Source organism: Lepeophtheirus salmonis, chromosome 6, assembly GCF_016086655.4.
Source record: "Lepeophtheirus salmonis chromosome 6, UVic_Lsal_1.4, whole genome shotgun sequence".
In the NCBI taxonomy this organism is placed as follows: Eukaryota; Metazoa; Arthropoda; class Copepoda; order Siphonostomatoida; family Caligidae; genus Lepeophtheirus; species Lepeophtheirus salmonis.
The window spans coordinates 30,687,933-30,707,790 of NC_052136.2; the positions used below are offsets into that span (position 1 = coordinate 30,687,933).

General features: G+C 31.1%; 1 protein-coding gene across 2 annotated transcripts in view; it reads left to right on the forward strand.

Moving 5' to 3' along the window:
• Positions 1–19,858, forward strand: part of LOC121120908 (sushi, von Willebrand factor type A, EGF and pentraxin domain-containing protein 1) — a 59,246-nt gene that overhangs the window by 30,287 nt on the left and 9,101 nt on the right. For both annotated transcript variants that reach the window (XM_040715798.2, XM_040715800.2), the window contains exons 17-20: positions 4,523–4,737; positions 5,388–5,665; positions 13,017–13,099; positions 15,551–15,680. In XM_040715798.2, the coding sequence (XP_040571732.1) occupies positions 4,523–4,737; positions 5,388–5,665; positions 13,017–13,099; positions 15,551–15,680 (706 nt within the window). The remainder of the gene's footprint in view (positions 1–4,522; positions 4,738–5,387; positions 5,666–13,016; positions 13,100–15,550; positions 15,681–19,858) is intronic.

Below are 19,858 nucleotides of genomic sequence, written 5' to 3' on the forward strand. Positions count from 1 at the left end.
TAATTGACCCTTTTTTATGTGTATAGTATTAATTTTTAAAATAAGTTGCAGATTAATTGTTTTTCATTTCGATTTTTAAACTATTACTTCTAGATCGATATTTCAGCCGACAATCGGTGCCAGACTGTAGATCAAAATTTAATTGATCTCAAATTTTAAGTTAGATAAAAGATTTTACTAATCAACACACATTCAAAGGAGTCCCTCTATATATATTGTCATTAAAACTATGTTTGCTCATTTGAAATCACGGTTGACATCCTCAACAATTCATTAAAATATCGATTTATAATCAAGTTTTAGATCGATATATTTTATAGGAAGGATCATCACAGATCTTGTGTACAGAGATTATACAAACTTTATCTTCAGAAATATCATTCTTGAAGGAATCTTTAAAAACCCAGACAGAAAAAATCAATTTCAGACTTACTAATGCTCGGTTTCGTTTCTGAAATTCTTTTAGGTATAAAAACAATTAATTGTACTTTGTTCATCTTTTGAAATGTATTGTTGTTTATTTTTTTACTAACCACTTATTCACATTGTGTTAAGCTTAAACCAGAAGTCAAAATTTCTTTATAGCCATCTGACACTTTTAAAATAAACAAAATGGAATCACACATATATTTATGAACTAAATAAAGGATTTTTCATATTATTTTACTTACATTATGATCACTTTCCTTAGTGTTCATATACTCAGTATATAGATTACTTGATGAAAAGCCTTATTTTTTAGCCCTTTTTCTAAATTTTTTATGACGAAAATCTGAGATATAATATGAAAATTGATATTTGACATATACATATGCATGCAAAATTTCAGTTAAGAAGGGATTGAGTAGCAAAAATAAATAAATTAATCGCCATAAGAGTTACGTGCACAAAATAAATCCTATGAATCTAATCAGTATTTGGAAACCTTTAAAACTTTTCTTGAAATAATATATTATAAAATATTGAGATAAGTAATGATTTGTAGCCGATAAAAAATATAAATAACAGAAAAGAACTGGGAAAACAATATTAGTAGAAAATGTTCCATTAATTTAATTAGTATAAGACTTAAATTTCCTATACATATTATGTACTACAAAATGTTTATAATGTAGCATTCCATTTCGATATTTTTGTTTGGTCAGGTGTACCATTTTTCTTCTCTTATTACTCACCCGAACATGATCTTTCTTTTCCACTATAAAAATTTTCATGGATACAGAGAAAAATTTCCCAACAACGATATTTGTTTTGTCATAACTACTATGGCATAATATTCCTTCTTCCTTGATATTATATTTATTAAGTTTTCTACCTCCATTGGCTGAGTTGTGGCAGCAGCCAAAAAAAAAATCTAGAATTTTATTTCTTCAAATGCAAATTTTTTAGATAACTCTTATATATTATGTGCTATCTAAATAAAGGTAAAAAAAATTATTGCTTTCTAAGTATATAATTTTTGGAGGATATAGTTTTCCAATTTTTTAAAATAAATTGCCAACAACCCCAGATATTATATGTAACATTTCTGATAATTGAGCTAAGCCACTTACCTCTACTAAGGTATTCTGCAATGTAAATCCATTGGTATTTTATGGATAAGTTTAATCGGCCCTAACTTATTGATGGTCCCTATCTTTTTCTCTCTCCCTGAGATTCGATGGGGATTTATGTGAATATTCTCCTTTTTTTTTAACAAGGATGTCCTGTTTTACATCCTTGGACAATACAACGATCCTATATTCTCTCAAAAAATAAAAATCCAAAGTTGAGTAGACTTTAAGAGTAAAAAAGCACTTTAAAAACATATATTAACCTATCCATTCATAGGACATTTAAGGGAGTAAATTAGTGAATGAAGTTATAAAAAAGAAAAAAAGAATTTTATTACAATGTATAGCATGCAAAAAAACATTTTTGCTTGTGCCTATCCTTTTTTTGTGTAAATCCATGCAAATATAGCATAAATAAACATATTATGTGGGGTTTTTTTTACTGTTCGATAACGCACAATTTCCTTTCTACATTTTATATATTTATTTATGAACAAAAGATTATCACGAAAGTTATTGTGGCATCGATGCATTTTTGTTATATTTTTATTTTTTAGCTTGATGCTAAGTAAATGCACCGGCGTCAAAAAATGAAGAATCAAAAAGATTTGGTATGAAGAGCTTGAGTATAAAAATAGAACACTACGAACATTTACTCAATCATTTTAGACACTGCCAAAAATATAATTTCAAAGCTATGAAAGAATATTGAACATAGCTACGTATATTGATAATAATATATATTTGCTCAAAAAAAAGTACACATACTTATAACCATTTGAGAAAGTGATGATGCCAAACATACTAGAACGAAAGAGATGCATATTTCATTATTGAATGAAATTCGCTTTGTTTCTTTTGTAGATATATACGGGAATGTAGGACAGGAGAATCATTTTGATTGGACAGCTGGATTGATCTTTTTAATATAACTTAAGTATAGATAAGAGTATATGTTATAAACATATGTGTCATACACAATAACCATAAGGAATATAGATCCTTCTTTACAGGCATCATAAATTGAATTATAATTGAAGGAGACACGTCATCTCAATGGTTCAAAGTGGATATTTTATTTCATAAATGAACAAGTTTCCAATAAATCAAATGCTAAATACATAGAACAAAAAAATAGACTTAACAGAGTAATTGAATATTGCTACTTGATACCAATGATAAACAATAATAATACATAAGCTTTGATAATTCACTTTTTTTATCTATTAGAGATAAAAAAATATGATAATAAGAAAAAAATCTTATTATTACACAACTTGGTTGTTTAAGCCCCCGAAATGAGCATCATCAGTCATACTGATTCCACAAGAAAACACCCTATAACGCCTATTTATATATTAATGTTTTTAACTTTAAATTAAATCAGCTTTACTCATATTAATCAGCTATCGGAGAAGTGAAGCAGATATTTGATACTTTTTTGCATAGTTCAAAACGGTATATGTACATCTTTTGACATCAACTTCATAAAGTTATATCAGTCCCCTCCAATCCTATCCTAAATTTTAAAGTTACTTCCGAATTGGACCCAAAAGTCGTCCCTCTGAACAATCTTTGATCCATGACGTCATTATTTATATGTACTTGTGTCGTCGTCATAATTATATAACTTTAATTAGCTTATTATATACTTAATTTAGGCCTAATTTGATAATAATGGTAAATTGTAATACTTTAATATAACATCAGTGAAAATTTATTATTTTTATTAGAGAGATTTGTACAATTTGGGTCGTTTTCCAAGGACCAATTTTCAGTTGCATAAGAAGGACTCATAGCATGCTAGTATCTACTTTAATTGTAAAATCAAACTTTCTGCTGTCATTTTTTTTTTCACATCGTTGAGTCAAGTAGAACCTCTACAGAGGCAAAGTAATGATTATCCATAAATAATAATGGAAAAAAAATAATGTTAAGCTATTTACTAGATACAAAATGAATTTAACTAAAAGTATTATATAGAATAGGTGTTTAATCAGCAAAATTACTGAAGTACAATTCGTGGAAAGTTGTTAGAAAACTGAAGAGGGACAAGTAACCCGGCCGTTTATTTAAAACTTTCCGTTTTTCTACTAAATATTTAAATAATTTAAAATTCAAAGATTAGGTTTTTTTGAAAGGGACCCTTGTACAAACCTATATTATTGCAGCCTGTCCTTTCTTTGCCTATTTAAAATAACAATTATTTTCATTTTATTGCCTGAAATTAGGAGACTCTAAACTTTAATTGTCTCTTGAAAATTTCATGGAACTTGTTTACCATTGCTCTATTGTATATTTACGTCTTATTTGATGGATTAGGATTTCGAGATATGCATATGTATATTAATGTAGGTATTTTGTTCACATTCATCATTGTCAATTAAACTGTTGTTTACTTTTGTTTTGATATTTCTTTGTTCTGCAAAAGTAAGTCATAAATTATTAAGAATCGTTATGGACAGGCATGAGAAGTTATCCGAGGAAGACTCAAACGATTAGACATTCATTACTTACTTATACATGAATAATATATTATATTCATTGTCAAACAATGACAAATGATATCTAATTCATAAAAGAGCACATTATTTATTAAAATATAGCGTCATAACATCTAGAAGACATAGGTCGTAAACATGGGATTAAACAAATACATTCGTCGTCTTAATACAAATAGCTATGTGCACTAAATAAATTATAGCATTTTCTACGAAATTTGGATATTTTGGAAACTTTTCGAGAAATGAAATCAATAATGGGATCTATGATAATTTTTAACAAATTTACAAATATAAGTTACTAGGGAAACACTTGGGAACCAACATTAATAGAATTATTTTATCAAATAATATTAGACTTATCTTGAATGAACTAATTCTCCACAAATTTTCTGGAACAAAATGTATCTAGAATACAGAAAATAGAGTGACTTACTTTGTATTTTTTGTTATTTGTTTATTCAACAGCTAGATGTAAACGAATGTGAAGAAGATCCGAGTAATATTTGTGCAAATGGAGGGACTTGCACCAACGAGTTTGGAGATTATCAATGTACGTGCCAAGAGGGTTTCACAGGAAAGCACTGTCTTGTCAATTTAAACAATTGTCATACACAGGGTTGTTTCAATGGTGGAACATGTCAAAATGATTCAGTCTCATGTCTCTGTCCTCATGGTTTTAGGTAAGATATTAAGTCAAAATGTAACTACATTCTATATATTATGTACATCAGGCACAAAAAATATTTTTTCCTTTGTAAACCATGAATCCAATTGAAGCTGTTATTAAGTTTACAGTTCTAGAATAGATTATATAAAGTATGAAGAAAGTGCATTGTACTCTAGAGAATAAATTTTATATTATGCATTAATACTATACACTGTTAAATTATATATTACGAGACACATTTTTTGTTTATACTACGACAAAATATTTATTTATTTTTCGGAAGAAAGTTGCAAAGGACCTCATATTTATTATAAAGAAAGTAGAATTAATGTTGTTTGTATTATTATTTTTCATGATAACCTTTTAAAAAAAAGAGCCATTTAATGATTTATGATGATGGCACTGCCGAAAATAGGTAAAATTAGATGAAAAGTAGTGGTTTGTAATACTTTTTAAAGAGTTATGATTAGGTGAATAATAATTAATCTAAATAAATCAGGAAAATTTGTTCAATGATACCAAACCCTTTCTCGTTTTTTGACAAAGTCATGCAGACTATGAATTATTAACTCATATAATGTGTTATTTATTACATACTTCCTATAGACTACATAACATGTAAGTATACATATACTAACAAATACTATTCTTTATTTTCAAAAGCGGTCAATTTTGCGAAGTGGAGTCCACCGAATGTATTTCATCTCCTTGCATAAATGGAGGTTCTTGCATGAGCATTGATGATGGTTTTCGATGTCTCTGTCCTCTTCAATTTGAGGGTCACCTTTGTGAGACAGAGGTGAGAGACTGCCGATTTGATTTTAAGTGTCTGAATGGAGGGTCTTGTGTTGCTACAGAGACTCTTCTGGAAGAAGAGGGCCTTCCAACTAACTACAAATGTGAATGTGGTCCTGACTTTAGAGGAAAGCAATGCGAAATCAGTTAAGTAATCTTAAAATTCAAAATAGATATATAATAAATATATTTATCAGACCTAAAATTATATGTACTATATGTACATGGGCATATAATAAATTTTGATGTTCAGGGTACTTGGCTTATGTTGAGAGGGCCAGTCAAAAGATGACATCCATGGTTTATTTATCACCCTTAAAGTGAAATGATTAGAAATATCGGATGAGCTACTTATTCAAAAAGAAATGTTACAACTTCTCTATTTAAGTTCAACTGAAATAGCGTTATATCTTTCATCCATTAAAAAAATCCAAAATTTTAAAACCTTCTTTACCTGAAGAGCTTTTTGTCCACTGGAAACCTCAACTTTTAATATAAAAAGTACAAATTAAAACTCATAGTAGAAGTTTTACAATGCTATCTTCTGTCAAGCAAGGCTTGTTAATATCCTTTTGATTTAATAAATACACAAAGGCAGCTGCTATAAATTAGAAAGAGTCAGCTGACAAAAACAGATGAAGTGAAAATGCATAATATTTTGTTGATCTCAAAAAGTGAGTCGTGCTATAAAGTATTCTTTTTGCTTAAGTAAATAACTTTAGTGTACATATATTTCAGTTGAATTTATTCAGTTAACTATATGTATTGTTCATGCACAAGAATAGTTTAACATTGAACGTTTATGCATTTTTCCAGTATAGTCGAAATAGATTGATGTTGACTTCCCTGGTTAAGATCTGCTTTTGAACATATACTTAAGACTTAAAAAAAGATGTAAACGTCAAAATTACGAGACTGTTACATCCCTACATCCAATCATAACTAAGCTTAATTTTTATTGGTTAAAAAATAAACCATATGAGTTAATAAACTGTGGTCATTTGAAGAGTAATATAAAATTATTTTTTTTGTAACATTAATTATATTTTCATTTCTTCGAGACTATTTCTTTAGTATATAGACATACCAAGTTAATACCTATTTTCTGGTACATTGTAAGCGCAAAACTAATATATAAATGGTACAGTTCTACGGAACAAGACCTTATACCTTACATGACCTTATATAAATTACTAGCGAAGGGTTACTTGGCGTTGCTCGTGCAAAAAATGGAGCGGGAAATCACATTGTCAAGGTTCAATGATATTTCTTCTGAATGTTTAGACCACTTTGGTCTGGGTGAGAGATAGGATATTCTTACATGAATTTTAATAAAGCACCTGTATATTATATAAAGTGTATAATTATGAAAAAAAAATTAAAATTGGTTATAAACATCAAATAACATACCAAGATAGATGTTTGAAAAAATTAGTCAATATGAGAAGTCTATCTTTTATTTTTGTTAAAAAATTATCAAATCGAAATTGGCGAAGAAAACTGTTTTCCACTAATTTTACAGAAAAAAAAGTAGAAAATGAAATCTAATGGCATTGTAAAGAGAAATACAAAACTACTATGATTTTTTTGGTACTTACAAAAGCAAAAAAGGTATGGAGAATATTGTGGTAGAAAAAAAACCCTCGAGAAATGGTTCATTTTTGCAAATTTTGCAAAAATTATATGATGAAATGCTTCGAAAATGGAAAATATAAAATAATATTGTTAAGGTCTACAATTTTTGATTCTGCCACATTTGTATCCAGACATATGTATCCGCGACATTAGAATCCTTGACATTTGTACCAAATCCCATATATATCAGCTCAGTTAGCTCACAGTATACAACTTGTATGAAAATTGAATATGAACACATTCATACCTCATATACTATGTAATTAAAGTTAGTATTAATGATTTCACATCACATATTTATTTTTTAATTAATTTTGTATTTATATATAATCAGGCAAAAGTGATAGATATTCTTCTTTGTCCGTATTGGCATTGTATTTTTTACATATATTTACGATTTTTCTTTGTTTGTCCCTTATACTTGCTCTACTTGATGATCCCTCAATCCTATCATCATTTATTCGGACGCTAGATATTTCATCTCTCCACTGTTGTCGTGCCATCCCATTTTCATCCCTTATGTGGGTATTACATACCACAATCACTCATTCCTGCACGAAGTAGCATTTCATGCACTATTAAATCCTTCCATTACATTGTTTGTTTGTTTTTTCCCGTCTTCAATTTCCCAAAGTTGTTCCAAAGACCATGTTCTATTCGATGCCTCGAAGTAGTCATAGAAATTGTCAAACTCCACCTCCAAATCAACATTCCTTGAATACTCAATGTTAATTGTTTCTTTCCATACTTGACCAATTTCTCGAAGAGGTACAAAGGCCGTGCCCTTCATAACTTTAAGCAGCCTGCCCAGTTCAAAATCTTGATTCACAAGCGTTTTTGCCCCCTTCTTGGCTATCTGATCTGTCACTGCTTTCTTGAAGTGAAAGAATCAGATTAATACGTCAGTATCTGGTAATCCTTACTGCACAGACTTAATGGCAGCAATCTCCATGTCCAGCATCATCTCTGATGTTCCGTACCCAACATACACCTGATGGTCCACATTTTTAAATATGTCCGTGTTTCCTTGTTTTGCAACAATGCAAAAAAGGACGGCAGTGTTCGTTCTTTGACATTTTTAGAGATGACATATATTTGCTTCAATGGATGTGGCACGTCTTGAAAGTTCCATTAGCCATCCATAGACTCGACCATTACAGTAGTTCTTGTCCAAAACATGACATACAAATAAGTATTCCTGCACGTTTAACATCATCCTTGCCAATTCTGCAAAAAGCAACAATCTAGACCCAGGCGATGTCTCCTACAATAGAATAATTATAAGATGCAAAAATCTATCAATAAATATTTGCTGTAAAATAAGTTACCTTGAGTGACTGAGGCATTAACTGGATAACATCTTCAAATGAGAAAGGCAATAGGGGAGGACGTCCACTTATTTTCCCTCTCCTTAGCATCATTCTTTTGATGCTGCCTTCACTGGATGTCAAGTTGCAATGAATTTTTTGTAACTTATTTGAAAAATATCAAGCATAATTCGTCTTGGAGGGACCGGCGGGTTTTTCGAAGCATTCTGCAATTGTTCCTCGACCACCTCCATTGGCATTACCTCTCTTATCCCAGAAAGATGATTATGGGAATAATCAATGTAATCTTGTAAATAATCCTAGAGATTTTGTCCTTCCCTTCCATGGTATTGGCCACACTTAAACACTTATCTTCTCTGTACTTCGGACACAGCCACCCTATCATCCTACTCCTGATGACCATTTTAGAGCATAAATAGTTCTCATCATCACGTAGATATGATATATTTCCCTGTTTAAAATGTCTAGCAACCATAAATTATAAAAATATGCAACTTGACAAAATATAATTAATAAAAATTGTGGATACAAAAGTCGCACTTATTTACTGTGGGTAAAAATGTAATGGATACAAATGTTTCACTTATTTAATGTGGATACAAATGTCCGGATACAAATGTCGTGGATACATATGTCTGGATACAAATGTGGCAGAATCCAATTTTTATGTTCACAATGTATTGTTTTGTGGTATTTCTTATCAAAAATTGAAAATTGACGTTTGATGAATAAAAATGAAATATTAGTCAGAAATGGACAGGTATTTCCGTTGGACATATTTTTTTTTTTTTTTATGCAAACAACTTTTCAGAGAAACTTCTAAAAACTTTCTACGAATCCAATTTGTCATTATAAATTCTTTTCTTTTTTTCCCCCAAAAAAATAAAAACGAAACAGCAATTTTCACCGATTTTTTTTTTTTTTTTTTTGCCCATTACTTTTTTGATTTTGAATAAATTTAGAAAACGTCCTTATTCTTATTGTTGTTTTTCGAGACACCAGTCACTCTTTGATTTTAACACCACCCCTTATTTAGTCTCTTTGAGCTTTAAAAAAACATTTTTAGTATTTTGGTTTAATTACCCCCCCTAAAATGATCCCCCTCGAAAAAATTAGCACCCCCTTGTTAACCTGACTTAGTTCAAAAGAGGCACCACTGCAAAGTTTCAACCTCCTATACCTAACAGTATGAGCACCCATAAAAGACACACGTACACAAACTGTATTATATATATGTATATAGATATAAATTACGTAATATTAATTATGAATGAATTAAATCTCCAAGGATGTATGGGGGGGGGGGGTACATCTGCATACTAATTCAGTTTGAAATTGCATAAGGGACTTTGGGGTTGAGAGTGACGGTTTTTGATTAAATATTAGTCATAATATGTACCTACATATATCTATAGTTATGTAAATAAGTCAAGTCATTCTTGTGTGTGAGAAAATGCATCAAGAAATCATGAGATTCTGACTTCCCTATGAAAAACATTGGTCAATCTTTTTCTTTTTTTTAAATGGAATAGTGATATAAAGCAATATGCACATTATAACTAGAAAAATTCCTTGTATAATCCTTACGTGGACTATAGGGATGGGTATGGATAATGCTTGTAACCGTGAACTTCAATGGAAAAAATATCCATATATCAGACGCAAATACGGATACTCTACTACGGGTAATTACTCGTTAGCTGATAAAATTATACACAAGTACTGGGATCCTAATTTATTAGTGGTTATAAAACCATTTTTATCATTAATATTGCTCATATATTTTGCACTACTATTGAAAGGTAATTTCAAATCTTTCTTTGAAAGATTATGTCATCCATTCTTCCCGCTCTCCCATTCATCCAAGGGTCTCTGTAACCAATCCAAAAGTTAGCGAGGAGCAGTTTTATAGAAATGACGTCATACTATTAATTGCAACCTAATCAGCCAACTTTTCATCGTTATTGTCTTTAAAAAAAATGAAGAGCCCCTTGTTGTGTACTATGCACATAGCTCATCACTAACTTAATTGTAATATTATGTACTTTTGAAGGTTCTTTGTAATTAACCCATTAAAGCAGGATGTTGTATTACTTCAAGGATCGATTCAATATTTTTATAAACTAATTAACAAAATCATATACGGGTGTCCACGATAAATTGGAACTATCTTAAAATTCAACCTGCTTGATAAAAATGGAATTTGGAGTGTATTTGTTAATATGAAAAAGATAGACATGATATTGATCAATAAATTTGTTCAACATGTCCTCCCTCAGCAGCCACCATCTTCTCCGTCCTGCCCCTAAAGGATTTGCATGCCCTGATGACTTCCGCGGAATCGACAGCATTCCACTCCCTCGTAATGGAGTCCTTCAGGGCCGCGATGCTCTTGTGCCTGACCTTGCACACCTCCCTCTCCAACTTCCTCTACCAGAAGTAATCACACGGATTGAGGTCGGGTAAGTTGGAGGGACAAGTGTTGCAATCCCAGTAAGTGATGTCGTGGGAGTTGAAGAGGTTAGTGGTCCTCATCGTGATGTGTGCGGGCGCTGAGTTTTGTTGGAATATGAACTCCCTCCCAGCGGCCGTATCCTTCATCCAGGGGATGACAGACTCCTCCATGACTTCGCAGTACCTGATCGCGTTAACCCTTTCCTTGGAATTGAAGAAGAAAGGAGGCATCACCTCACCAGTGCTAAAGATGACACCCAGGGTCATCACGGAGGCCGGGAACTTTGTCGTGAAGACCGCAGGGACCTCTTCTCTCTCCTTGGCAAGCTACCTGTCATTCTGGACGTTGTAGCTTCTGTCGACAGTCCGGTTCTTCTCATCATTGGAGAAGACGATGATTCTTCCTCCATGGCTCTTTAGGTCATTGAGGAGACGCTTACCGTTGGTGAGCCTGGTGGCCTTCATGGATGCCGTGCGGATATGTTTTTAGGCCATTCGGTATGACCTGTACCCGAGGTCCTCATTCACAGCCTTGGAGACCAGCTACTTGCTCACTCCACGGTTCTTGGCCAACCTGGATAAGGAAGTCCCCGGCGAAGCCTTGATGGACTTCCGGAGGCCTTCATGGAAGCGGGGAATGCGGATTCGGTCACTCCCCATGTTGTGGGCCTTGCGGCAGACCTTCCCCTCGACCTCCCAGCCATTGAAGACCCGGTACACCGTGGTCTTGGGGTAGTTAAGAAGCTTGTAGATAGCAGAGGGCTTGTGTCCCGCGCGAGCCAATTCGAGGATGGCGTCTCTCCTTGCTTGTTCCATGATGACTATTGTTTGTTATCAAAACAATTGTGTTGGAAGTTATAGTGTATTGTTCACGCAACCTTTTATATTAGTATGATTTAACCCCTAATATCCACATTATGGATCTGGATGCAGTTTAAAGTAGTTCCAATTTATCGTGGACACCCTGTATTTATGTTAACTCACATTTTTCATTGAAATCACTTTTGTACTACACCTTCACTAACACAAAAATACCCAATGTATTTTATTTTTTATCAGCAGTCAATTTTTTGATCTCACTTAATTCGATCACTCAATGTAAATATGATTATGAAAGTGTATGCAGTTTTTTAATTTATATTTCTGAATTATAGTTTGTGTTTAGACCTGTGTTCTTATAAAGAAAATGATAAACGATTAAGTTTGTAGCAAAGGGTTTTTATGTCTGGATCACTAAAAGTGTATTTAATTACGTGAAAAAGTTAAGACCCTATGTATGTTGTTTTTATTTTGGTGGCACAAATAAATAAATAAAAAATATCTTTAACTATACTTAATGACTACTTATCAGCAAATTAAAGAAAACTTCAAGCTTGAAATATAATCAACCATACTAAGAATTAGAGAGATAAAAAACTTGCTTCTCCTTTGTAAAAATATTTTCAGTATGAGACGCGTCCTTAAAATTTTAAAATAACGTAATCAAATTTACGTCTAAAAGAACTTTGAAGAAATAGCATTGATATTGTTCAAAAATATAACCCTTTTTAATTATGCGTACTTAAATACACTAACGGCTCTAATGGGTTAAGGCTATATATACATATATAAATTACACAAGAGTTTTAAAATACCAAGGTAAAAAAATTATTCTAGCCGGTTAAAAAAAAGTAACTTATACCCAGACTTAATGGACTACCCATAATATTGTGAATTTTGGTCTGTAAATTCTAGATTGACCATGAATCTTATATTTTTTAGGCAGATCTGATTTTGTCTTTGTGTCGGGTCTGTGAACATAATCAGCCCTATGATCGCTCTCTCATCTATAAAGAAAATGGGATTTAGTGTTCCTTATTTTTAGGAAAAATTTCATTCAGTGAGAGCTCAGGAAACCAATTTTTATACATTTCGGCATCTGAGATGGTGACAGTAGAAAAATGCTTGGTGGTAATATTCTCAAAAAAATCCTACAAATGAAATTATTTATGAAATATGCTCACTGCTCTTTTATATTTTGACATTCGCGTACCTGTTCTAATTATGTAGTATGTATAATGAGTCCTATTTAATTTTTCAGAGCTATCCTCAGAATTCATACTCCACTTTGACTCTCTCATTGAAAACGCAGCTGTGACAGATAACTTTCCCGAATTGGATAAAGTAAGTCAGTAAATATTACAAGCAAATACAAAATATGTTTAATTGTGTGATTATATTAAGATATAAATATTAGAATTATTTCGTAAAAAGGCTTTAATTGATCACTCCAAGGGATTATCCTTGTTGATTGACAGAAAATTAATTGTCTTTATTTACTTCATTGATATATTAGATCAATATATGTATGTAAATGTATGCATATACAAAGATTAAATGAAAAAGATAAATTGCTATTATACCATAATATTTTATCATTGGGATCAGTGTTTACATAAATAGCAATAGATCAACTTCATGTATTTGTATGTATATGTATGTATACATTCAAACAAAGTTTTAATCTATTTCTACAAACGAGTTTAACCATTTCAATGTTAGCTTACTCTGTTCAAATATAATGTATCGAAATTATGACAAGATATAAAAGTAAAGCCAACCTCCTATAGTTTAGATGGGTTGGAATTATTTTCATTTAATAGTAACATATTCACCTTATCCCTCCTTTTGCATACCCATAATTTACAATACAGGAACAAGATAAAGTTTTGAGACGATTTGTAATATCATTTTGGGTAAATTTAATGTTTCAGTCCCCTAAATGAAAACTAAGATTCTTGTCTTTTATTTAGTATGTAGAGGATAAACAAACAAGCAAGATAATGACAATATAAAAAAAAAGTTTACATTGCCATTTTATGCCACAGCAGCAAGAACAAGACTTTGGCTCAGTGATAGTAATGATGGTAATGTCAAAACAAAACCCCCGGTCATTTTGCTTATTGTGGACAAGGTCCAACGTTAATGTATTTTGATCAAAAAAAAAAAAAAAATCTGATTTCCATTGTGTTTGAAATCCCTGACAACGGTCCTCACCGAGCTTTTCCTGATGTTGTGAAAGGAGGGACCTCTCAAGTGACTTTTCACTAGACTTTTTGACGATTGACCCAACTGTGGACCAGTCAACAGTCTTATTCCTGCCATACTCGGCGAACTTCATGGTTAAGTTCTTATGAAAGTTGAAATTCAACATTCAACCGCGTTTAGGCTTTTCCTTAAGAGTGTATCTAATTACCAAACGATTTCTGTCTTGAAACACAGTACCCTTATTAAAATTTAGGGTATTCATGATTCGGACGCGGTTTTACACGCGTGAACTAAAACACCAAATAGTGTAGTGAATATCTTGTTGTTTTTATTTTATTTTTTGTTTGCTTTGTTAAGTGATATTTGAATAAATCAAACATGACATATTGATTATTACTCTCAAATAGCTAGATTCATACAATTAATTTTGTGTTTTTGATTGGAAACACAAAAAAGACTATAGCTAAAACTCATGGATATCTCAACTTATTCCCCAAATTTAAATAATAAGACTATAATGGACTCAAATTTATCTATGAAATATTAGCTTTTAAATATAAGCGAAGTAAAAAAAATGAGATTTTCTCCTTTTCTTGATTTTTTAAAATGTTTTTATGTTGATCCATAATCCATATCCCGGGAACCAATTCTACTAAATTTCATCAATTTCTTAGTTGTTGATGTGAAAACCTTTGGGTGATCTAATGTGGAATTACCCATTAAGTAAACATGTGTTTATGAAAAATGCTTTAAAGGACTCATAAGTCCGTTTTTATTTCTTTATTTGAATTAGTAGATGAAATATTGATGTGTACACAAAACAAATGAATCAGTATTCTGAACGTTGATTGATTTAATTCAAATGAGCTCATATTAAACCTGTAACAATTTATAATAAACGAAACGAAATTTTAGTGGAATTAACTAATGTAAAATGGATCCAACTTGTTCAATGTCATATTTTTGGCCCATTTATATATATTTCCCGCCTCTTTCCTTAGAGAATGGTTAACCTTAGGTTATTGCACCTACTACGGCAAATTGGACCTATTTAACATGATTTAATTTCACTAAAATTTCGTTTTTCTTCTTATTTTTTTTCAATACTATACTTTAGGATTGAGTTCAGTTCGAATAAATTATACCATTTTTTGCTCAAATATTTAAATGAAATCCGAGTACCTTTTTGAACAACTGAATCGCATTATTTGATTGCAAAATATGGGGCACCCTGTCGGTGAATATTAAAGGGCATTAGATTAGTAAAATTTACAATTTATATTGTTCTAAATCAGGGACAATTTAAGAATTAAAGGTTTCTGAGTACCTCTACATTTAAAAAGAAATTGTAAATAGAATCATTCCTTTTTATTAATATATTTGATTTTAAATCAGCCTTTATTTTCAGAATTATGAGTAGTTTATTATTATTTTTACATATATGTAAGTGTGTACTTGTTTGTGCTCAAATTGACAGAGCTTAAGTAGATGAGAACATGCTATGACGTCACCTTACTAGTTTTTTATTTATCGATTGAAATAATAATATATATATAATATTAAAGTGTTTTAATTCCTTGATTTTAGTTTACATTTTGTTTTTGGATGCAAACACTAGACACAGATAACTACGGAACTCCATTTAGCTACTCCGTTCCAACTCAAGACAACGAATTTACTCTCACAGACTATAATGGATTCGTTCTCTCCATTAAGGGTAAGAATGGATTAAGTAAAATTTGTTTATATACTCTTTTCTTGTTTGATAGGATTTTAGATTGTTTTTTGATACATATAATATCTACTTATATATATTTATCGAATGATGATCAAAATTATTTATGAACATATTTTCCCGTAACCTTCTAATCTCTTAAAAGCAAAAGATAAAAAAATGCATTTTTGGAGAAAAAACTATCTTATACCCTTTTTGTTTGTTTTAAAGTATTAAGAAAATCAAAGTTGACACTTTTTGTATATTTTGTGCCATCAAAAGTATATCGTTTTGGGTGTATCTAGTATATGAATATTCTTACACAAATATGTGAAAATGTACAATTGAGCTTTATATTATACTTAAAACCAGATCTGTGGAGTCGGATCGATGCCTTTTTTGCTATAGTCGGAGTCAAGAATCAGAAAATTTGTACCGACTACAACTCCGGCTACAATTTTTTTTAATAAATTACGTAAATAAAACTTATATATAATTAAGTACTATTAATTTATTAAACTTAAAAGTTAAATAAATTATATGTTTACTTTACAGATTTAAAACATGCTCGATAGTCTATACAATCACAATTCCCAAACATTGCTTGATTATAAATCATTATGTTTGGTGGAGCATAGCCATGCTAGTTCATAAGTTAGTTGTGTAAATAGTCAATGTAATCAGAGTAAAGTGTAACGCTCCAGCTAGAGATTCTTTGTATTGTTATTCCTCGGTTACGAGTCCATAAATTATGTTCAGAAACTTAATAGATGGATTTTGATCCATTTCATTGGTTGTTTATCTAGCTACTTACCTTATATCCCAAATATGTTTTCCCAATTCACCCTTCACAGCCCTCCTAATGGGCCTAACAGCCAAGGAGAAGTCATTGGCGATGCGATTCATCGATTTGGTGGATCCTCCTTGATTTTCATGTCCAAAAAGGACATGAACTCTGGATCCCTTTATAAATTGTGCACAATACTTCCTCTTTTCCTGCTAAGGTCTTCTCCATCGTTTTTCATCTTAACCACCTTGAAAACAAGGCTCTTAGAATGTTTCATAATGTCTGTAATCCAGGCCCAGAAGTGGCTGGAGGACAACTTGCCATTCAAGACAGAGAAAATGTGGCCCCCTACTTACCAGATATCAACACATTAGACTTCACTTTTTGGATGAATGTTGAGTTCAAGGCCTGCACCGTCTGTCACCCAAATATTAACTACCTCAAGTGCATCGCCAACCAGCACTGGGATGCCATGTTTGAGAACTGCATCTGCAATGGGTGCAAAGCCTTCCATGGCCACTTGGAAGCCATCATTGCTGCCAAGGGGGCTATATCGATGATTAGGGTAGCCAAGATATCATATTAGTTAATTTTATTTTATTGACATACTCTATTACAATTGGTTCCTGAAATTTTTTTTTGTTTATGAATTTTTTGACTTTTCCTTCTCTTAGTTCTAGTTTTAGAGAGTAAAAATTACTTTCAAAGGATTTGAAATTCTGGTAGACAAAGATATTTTTTCGAGTCATTTTGGCCCTAGGATTTACATATATGAGGTAAAGATACCAAATTATACCTGTTTCTTTGTCTGCCATATAATTGACTTACTGTTGTTTGTTCATAAGGAACTTACGTTGACTTTTCTTTGGAACTTTTAATTTTATCCCTTTGCCAACGCAGTAAAAATTAGCTCTCGAAGATTTACAATTTATGAAAGAAACTCGAGAAAAGTTTGGAGCAGCGATAGTGTTGCAGAGAAAGAGATTCTAGAGATAAAATAGAGTACATTATATAGGTTTACCCACACGTCATACTTTTTCATTATATCTCAAAGTTGGAGACAGTGACAGTGGAAAGTTTGAAATTCCATTATAAAACTTCCACTACATGGTAATTACTATGTTCATTCTGCAATTATACTGTAAGGGTTCATGATAAATTCAAAAAAAGTCATAGTGTATTACATAATGAGATGTGATATCCTCCGGGCGCATCCCTCAGTCCACAAATCGATTACGAGCCCCCCCTTCATAAGAGACAAGCTCACAACCTCCTCCTCCATATAATGAAACCTTCCATTTACTTTTATTAAAGATATTCCAAAGTGCTGATTTCACGAATAACACGAAAAGGTTGATATACCTCTTTTTCTAATCCAATAAAATATTTTTCGCTTTGCGAAGTTATTTCCTTTTCATTAAAAAGTTGCCATAAATGAATTTGAGCTATCCCGTGTCACTGTCTTCAATTTTGAGGTAAAAAAAAAAGTATCACGTGTGGGAAAACTTATAGAATGTACCCATAAAATAATTTACATAAACTGAGAAAATTTTCATTGATGGTCTGGATTTATTTATTAGTATGTTGAACTTCTTTAATTGGATTTATACAGTACGGGTCAAAAGTGAAAAAAATGCACCATAACAAAAGGATTCAGGAAAAAAAAAGATATTTTTTCCATTTTAAAACTTTAGTTTCCTTGTTGTGAAGAAAATTGGATGAGTTCAAATCGATTTTATGCTACTTCAGAGTCAATTTTCAATTACAAAAAAAGAAACACAGTAAAAATACAGCCAAATACTATTTTTAAGTTGATGCTCCAGTTTTTTTTTTTTTTAATACCTTCATTTATTTAATATCTAACTCTGAATTCCAGGAAAGACGAGGATGTAAAAAAGGTGAAAATTTAATTTTTTTTCTCAGCGGCTTATAATTTGTTTGTGATTTATAAAATTAGTGAATATAAAAGCTCAAAGTAAGGACCTAAATATAAAACAAAAGGCAACTTAAAAAAAATGTTCACATTATAAAAAAATTTGATTTAATATAATTTTGAAAAGTAAATTGTTCAATTAAATATAAGTCTTGTGAGCGCAAAAGCATGAAAACATTACAAAAAAGCTTGAATAATTAATTAAAAACCAACATTGTATCATAATTGTGTTTTACTTCATCCATGAAAATAAAACATAATAGATCATAATTGTGAATATCGTACAATTGAAAATACGATGAAACTGTTGAATGTTTTCATGCTTTTGCTCATGAAGAATCTGCATATACTCAAAAACTTACTTTTTAAAATCACTCTATAGAACACACCAACTTCCTTTTTTTTATATTTGAGTTCATCTATTAATTTTTTGAATCAAAACGACAACCACGTCATCAATTTGTATGCAAATTTAGATTGCTACAAAAAAAATTAGCCAAAGATGTCCATTGTGAGATGCCACGGATGACGTTACTTTATCATTCTTTGTCATGCCATGTAATTTTTAATACTCTCAGCGCCCTAGTGGACAAAAAATAATTTTTGAAGGGATATAAATTGTCTTTCCGCCATTTGTTTTTAGCTTTGGTCTTTTAGTAAATTATGCTTTTGGAGAGCAATAAAAAAGAAACGAAGAAATGACCAACTGAATGAACGCCCTTAAAGATTTTCCCGTTAAAATCGTATTTTTGTATGTTCTTTTCGTGTAGGCGAAAAAAATGAACCAAAAATTAAGAGGGTTATCATTATCAACTAATAACCCAAGCCTGGAAACAAATAAAAGCAATTAATAAAAAATTGTTTTCTAGAATATAGCCTAAAGCAAATGAAGAAAGACTTTTGTCAAAATAAATTTCTCCCCAGTTTAACAACTTTTGAGTTATGATTATTATTTCCTATTTTTGTTCCTTTTATTAAAAATTATATTTCATTTAATTAATTCAAATTTATTTTTTCAAAATAAAAACGAAAAAAATTTATAAAATTCTTACTAGAAATAAAATATAAGTAGTGGTCTTGAACAAATGGGAAAATAACGTCTATTTATTCAAGTACTGTTGTTCCTTTCCTTCATGGCGTACTATTATTTGTGACGTAATAAAATTGAAAACATAAAGAAATCAATGAAGGAAAAGTAATACACGAATTGAATCTGAGAACCGCAGTCAACAGTTGTTTCAATTATGTCTCGAGTCCTTCTCTTTATATAGTTGTCCATGAATAGGTCTATTATTTATAAGATACGGAAATGTCTTTGTTAAGTACGAGAGGTTTTTGATCCATTTCAAAAGAAAAAAAATTCGTATTAAACTTCGCAATAGTAGTTGAATGAAATTAGTAAACATTATTTTCTCTTAATGTTTAATTCAAGGAACATGATATGACCAGATAATTATTATG